The 6,397-nt window shown below is 54.8% G+C and overlaps 1 protein-coding gene across 1 annotated transcript in view; it reads right to left on the reverse strand.

Moving 5' to 3' along the window:
• Positions 1–6,397, reverse strand: part of DYSF (dysferlin) — a 223,011-nt gene that overhangs the window by 173,794 nt on the left and 42,820 nt on the right. The window contains exons 4-6 of the mRNA XM_013004756.2: positions 3,888–3,954; positions 2,773–2,798; positions 2,460–2,565 (exon numbers count right to left, since the gene is read on the reverse strand). Coding sequence (XP_012860210.1) covers positions 2,460–2,565; positions 2,773–2,798; positions 3,888–3,954 — 199 coding nt within the window. The remainder of the gene's footprint in view (positions 1–2,459; positions 2,566–2,772; positions 2,799–3,887; positions 3,955–6,397) is intronic.

Consider the following 6,397-nt stretch of genomic DNA (forward strand, 5'->3'; position numbering starts at 1 on the left):
GAACTCTGTCCTGAGATGAACGCTGCCCTGCTCGAATCTTCTAAGGCGCATGTACTTCCCTAGTGGAATCGCTCACCTGAGAGAGCTATCATTTAGCTGAAAATTGCGCCGTGGGAAGGAGGTTCATTTCAGACCTACAGAATAACTAAGAATGACTAAGGAGGTCCACCCGTCTGACCAGTAAGGCTGACCTCCTTGATGGTTTTGAGGTTTTCCCACATGCTTCTCCCCGACTCTATGCAAAACCTCCTAACACGATCCCTTTCAGAGCAGTGGGGAGTCGTAGCTGGGCACCATGTGGTTCCTCTGGTCTCCAGGAAGCTGACACACAGGTCGTACCCCTGCCTGCCCCCAGGGGACCCTAGCACAGGGAAGACATCATAGTCGGTTTCCAGAGGGTGGGCCTGATGCCCCAAGCCCCGACAGTGGGATCTGGACAGAATGTGGAACCCAGGAGCAGAGAGAGAAGGCAGCCTGCTGACTTAGCCCCCGGGAGAGGGACCAGACATAAAAGGCTGGATGCACCTTCAAGCTTGGACGGGAGTGCCGAGGGCAGGAGAAGGAGAGGAAGCAGCTGTGCCCTGGAGGGTCTGCAGGGCTGGAGTGGAGAGGCGTCTGAGCGCATCAGCACTAAAGTGAGAGACCTCCATTTGAGGCCAGGGAGACCACTACGCAGGCCGGGAACACAGCCCTGTCCCTGAGATGTGATGGAGAAGCAAGAAACAGGTCTCCTAACTCAAAAGACCTCGCTCAGCAGCTGCCGTGACTACACCTCCTGCGTGCACATTCCACAGTCAGGCTCAGATGGTTCTGTCTAGGGACAGTGAAGTTCACGGGTAGAACCCTCGCCTTCCGGGTGGGAGACCCAGGTTCCATTCCCAGCCAGGGTAGCTCACGGACAGCCATGGCCACCCGTCTGTCAGCAGAGGCTTGCACAGCTGCTACGACGCCAAGCAGGCTCAAGTGGAGCTTCCAGACTAAGAAAGACTAGGAGGGAAGGCCAGGAAGGGGGGCCGCCTCGTGACAACTAACAACCACATTGCTGCCGGTGGGATTTCCTGGAGGAGCACTCCGGAGTCCCTGGAACATTCAAGAGATGACCGAGAACAGAACCTTCTAACAGTGCTCTTGAGAGAGGGATGGACTCTTGTAGGAAGTGGACATCTTTCCATCAAGAAAATCGCCCAGCCATCACTGGTCCAAGACGCCTTTGGAGCAAACACCAGCATCCGAAGAATTGTGAGCTTTTTGTCCCGTGAACTGAGATGCCATACAAGTCTTTCTAGCCCTGAGAATCTGGGAGACGCTCCCCTGATTCTTGGCCCTGCTGGGACACAGAGTCACTCTGTCATACTTTTCTCCAAGGGTCAGAACCCCAGCTGTGCTTCTAAGCAGAGCGGTTGTCCAAGCCAAACTAGCCAGGGTTTCCCAACACCTCCCTTCTCCCTTCTCCTCCTCTCCCCTCCTCTCCCTCCCCACCCCCTCACCCCCACACACACCCCCACACACACCACCCCACAGTCTGAGAGAACCCAGGCCCAGAACCCCGCAGGCCCCACAGAAAAGGGTTTCCAAATCAATCATTCCCTAGTGCATCCAGGAGACGGAGGTGACCCCGAAGGAAGGTCAGGAATTCCACTGACCAGGAAGCAAGAACTCGGCAGAGTGGTTTTAGCTCACTAAAAATAACAGAAGGCCAGATGACGGGTGGCCAGGCATTGTCTGCTGGGGCTGGGCAGGCTGGGGGCGGGGCGAGAGGGGCAATGGAGGAAAAGGAAGGGTTCTGGCCGGTCCCAGGGGGCAGGCAGGGAGGGATGATGTCTGTTCCCCTTCCTTGTCATCTTGACCCAGATGACTCAGCTATTCCAGCTCTGGAGCAAGGGCTGGGCTGTGTGGCGGTCAGGGAAATGGGGGGGCCACCCATTAGGTGCTCAGGGAAGCTTGGAAAGACACGGGGTCTCTACCAAAACACAAGCCTAGCAGGTGGCCACGCCTCCCTCTGGGGAAGACCACTGCCATCGAGCCAATTCCGACTCAGAGTGACCCTACCGGACAGAGTAGAACTGCCCCTGGGAGCTTCCAAGGCTATAAAGTCTTCTTGGAAGCAGAAGGTTCCATGGCTCTCCCGAGGAGCAGCTGGTGGGTTTGAACTGCAGACTTCATGGTGAGCAGTCCAACCTGTAACCCACTACCCCATCTGGGACGAGGGGCAGCCACAGGGCCAGGAGAAGCTCACACCGTGACACTGACACGAGAGGAGGGTGGTTGGGTGGCCCGAGCCTGAGCCCACAGCCTGGTCTCCCCAGCGCAGCACCCCTCCTGGGCATCCTGGAGCCTTTGGCAAGGGCAGCCAGGTCTGGTTCCCAGAGGTGGGCTGTAACCACCTGAAGGGTCAGGGAGAAGTGCCCAGGGAGGGAGCCACCAAGCAATGTCTAGTGCAGTAGCCCGTGGGCACTTACCCCAGTGGGCTGTTTCTTGGTGTCCAACAGCGGGGCGTTGAAGCTGGCAGACAGGCTGGGGGTGGCGAGGACCTCCTGGAGTGGAACCTTGGCTTCTCCCAGGAACCTAAACGGAGAGAAAGGTAGAACGGAGATAAGTCGCTTCAAGCTTCTGCCTCTTCCTACCAGACCCTCAGCCATCGGGGGTTCAGCCAATGTGCACCGGTTCAGCAGAACCAATACCTAGTTTTTGTTGAGTTTGGCAAGCGGTTGTTAAGATGGCACTTGGTGATCAAGGCTGGGCAGCAGCCCAAGGTGGAAGTCACAGATTTACCTTCCTTGCTCCTTTTCAACGTTCATCTGCGAGACAGCGCAGTCAGGTGCCCGGAGTCACGTGGGTTCCATCCACAGGTATAAACAAATTAGACGCAACTGTGCTTGTAATGTTTATCTACTCGGTTCATAAAAGTCTTTGTACTTTTGGTGAAATACTACATGTTTATTCTCTTGTCACTTTAACAAACATAGAACGCAAAGAGGAAAGGGGGGGCTCCTTTCAGCCTGTGTTATGCCCCAGGCCCCCCGAGACATTATGAGTGAATTGTGCCATTCCTGAAAGCATTCAAAGAGCTCACATTGTCCCAACAAGTGCTGTGGATTCAGCAGAAGCAGAAAGGGGTTTTTCGAAGATGAACATGATATGTTCAGAGAAGTCGCCTGTTTCGAATCTGTCACACACAGTGGCTTGTCTAAAGGGATGGGCAATTCCTCCTGCAGTGAAAAGATGGTTCGGGATAAATCACGCAGCCGTGATCCTCGGGACGAATGCAAGTGAGGCCGCCAGTCAAGCAGCAACATGGATCTATCCTAGAGAACAGTCTCAATGTTGGGGAGGGGGAGGCCCTAAGATAGATGTGGTGGCGTTCGAACAACTCCCCTTGATGTGATCGAACGATTGAACTGTTCAACTGTATGACATGTAAACTGTGTGCCAATAAAACTGTTGGAAAAATTTAAAAGGTCACAGGTTCAAACCTACCAGCCACTAACGAAAGATGAGGCTGTCTACTCCTGTAAAGAGTTATAGTCTCACAAACCCGAAGACAGTGTTCTATTTGTCTTACAGAGTTACTATGAGTCCGAATTTAGTCTATGGCAATGGAATAAGTTGCTCTTTTTTAAAGTCTTCTTTGTATTTTAGGGGGGAAAAAAGCCTCTTAAATAGTGTGCAGAATATCTTTTTAAGAAACAGTATCACTTTTTTTTGACAGGCATTCATATTTTTTCATTACTATTTTAAATGTCGTAAGGTAATCTAGTTTTGTCTACCTCTTTTATAGTTCTTATTTAAAGATTAACTGTATGAAAAAATAAACTATTTTCCGGCATAGCTTGTTTTATGCAGAAAATGGTTATCGGGGCCACAGATCAGTGGCTAGGGTACTTTACTCCCACAGCTTCCCTCAGCCCACCACTGCCATCAGAGGCCTTGGCCCCAGCCATGGCCAGCAGGGCCCTGGAAAGACACAGGTTCAGGGTCACGGTCAACTCTAACCCCTTTCTGCGCCTCCCCAGAGACCATGTCCTACTTCCCCGTCAGACTGGAGCTCAGGTGGCCCCCTCACTAGACTTTGGGCTGCACAGGTCTGCAGCTCCTTAAGGTGGGGCCACATCTCCCAATAAACCCACAATGCCTCTGGGACTCGGCATCTCCGGGCTCCCAGCCGACACAGCCATGTCTGCTGACCCCAGAACCCAGCCAGTCAGGGTCATAAAGGAAGCACAGAGAGACCGGCTGTGTCCAGAAAAAACCAGGGGGCAGAGGCAGGACCCTCACCCCAACGAGCACACCGTTTTCCTTCCAGGAAAAAGACCCCCAGGGTCCCACATCCAGTGCTTCGGCCTTCTAGTAGGGGCACTCAAATTGTTAAATCTTTTTGCAGCAATAAAAATCGGCGGAGGACCAGGCAACAGATGTACTATCCCGGGAAGAAGTCCACCCTGTCCTTCAAAGAAACACTGGGGCCACTAGGTCTCTAGCTCTGGTGTCTGGACTTCTAGCCTGGGGAGCACAGTGGCAGCAGTGGGGAGCCAATCTGCTTGAGCTGGAGCTCCAGCTTGAGGGTCCCCAAGACTTAGGGGCCAGAGAAGGACCAGGGCCATGGGGCTCAGAATAAGCCAGGCCCCCTCTTCCTCCATCCCTCCTCCTCCCTTGCGGTGTCCAGCCTCACAGCACGTCCAGTGGAGAGAATTCCTGTAAGTGGGAGGGGGAACAATGGGCGGAAATGCAGGAGGAAGCTCCGGGCCCACCGCTGCCAGGCTGACACCTCCGCTGGTCAGAGCGCCCAGGCCTGACAGCTTGTTATTTCCGCCACCAGACTGAAGCGCACCCACCTCCCACCCCTCCCTCCCCAAGGAGGTGGGGAGGGTCTGGGAAGCAGCCCTCATGGCCATGCTTTATTCATTAAGAGGACAGAGGACGGTGGGCTTTCTCAGGAGGCCTCAGACCTGGGAGCACCCCAAGCCCTGAGGAGACCCCCAGCTGAGCCCTTGTAGCCCCCAAGATCTCCAGGGGCACAAACTATAGGGTCAGCTGCCCTCCACTCACTAGGGATGCCACAGGCTCCTGGACACCAACCAGTGGGCCTTTGTGGCCAAGGGGATTCAGCAGGGGTCAGGAGAGACCAGGGGGAGCCCGGGGTTCCTGCCCATGGCCCTCCCGCCTAGGAGACAGCTCTGAGCCTCCGCAGAGCTCGGCAGGGTGGAGGGCAAGCCCTGTTTGTGCCCACGTGGGCATGGCCCTGCCACGCCTGCAGCCTACAGGCTGAAACATGCACTGGCTCTCCCCCATCCCCCACCCCCAGCAGCCATCCCTCTGGGCTCCACTGGGCTCTGGGCCACTGGGCTGTTGGGGGCTGGAGAAATACAGGGGGTGAATGAGCTGTTGTCACCCCAAAGGCAGAAAGAGACGTCAGGGACGGTGGTGGGGGAGGGAGGGATATGCATTTTCCCTTCCAGGAAAAAGAGCTAGTTCTCCTATTCTCTATCCGGCAATGCTGCCGCTGCCCTCTCTGAGCAGGGAGGAGAGTGGTGGGGCGCAAACCCCCAAGTCGGAGCCTGATGCAGTAGGGGGTGGGGGGAGAAGGTAGTCACGTAAACTCCCTTTAACAAGCAGAGAGACATCCGCACAACTTTGTTTCCACAGTGCTGGGCCTTCTCCCATCATCGTTCGCAGCTGCAAAACGCCGGCCACCAGCCACCCGTCCACCATAGAAGTCGGGGTACACCGAGCACAGCACCGTCAGGCAAGAGCGAGTCACCCCACTGTCACAAAGTCGTCTCTGATGTGTAGGACAGACGGAGTCCTGGTGGCGCCATGGTTACGACTGGGGCTGCGAACCGCAAGGGCAGCAGTTGCAAACCACCAGCACCTGGAGAGAAAGATGGGCCTTTCTGCACCCGGAGAGAGTTCAGGGCCATTGACCCTGAAGGGTCTCCATGCATCGGGATCGACCCGATGGCCGTGAGTTTGGGGGCAGGGTTTGGTCCTATAGGGCAGAGTAGAACTTCCATGCAGACCAGCTCATCTTTGTACCTTGGGGCGGTGGGTTCAAACGACCACCTCTTGATTAACAGTCGAGTGCCTTAGCCACTGTGACACCAGGCTCCCCAGCTATACAAGGAATGGGACAGACACCTCAGACCGACAGGGACAGCCATTAAGATACATTAAGATAAGCTAACCAGGTATCAGGTATCAAAATTTCCAAAACAAACAACTATGTGGATGTGAACGAGGGGGGTTGGAGTGGAGACCCAAAGCCCATCTGTGGACGATTGGACATCCCCCCACAAAAGGGTTAAAAAGAAGGGATGACATTGGGCCTCCACTCAAATACTCCCTTAATGCAAGAATACTTTTTTCTTTTAAACTGGCATTCCATGATGCTCTCCTTCCC

The sequence above is a fragment of the Echinops telfairi genome, unplaced genomic scaffold, assembly GCF_000313985.2.
Source record: "Echinops telfairi isolate 266 unplaced genomic scaffold, ASM31398v2 ScPeMD7_9;HRSCAF=40, whole genome shotgun sequence".
Lineage (NCBI taxonomy): Eukaryota > Metazoa > Chordata > Mammalia > Afrosoricida > Tenrecidae > Echinops > Echinops telfairi.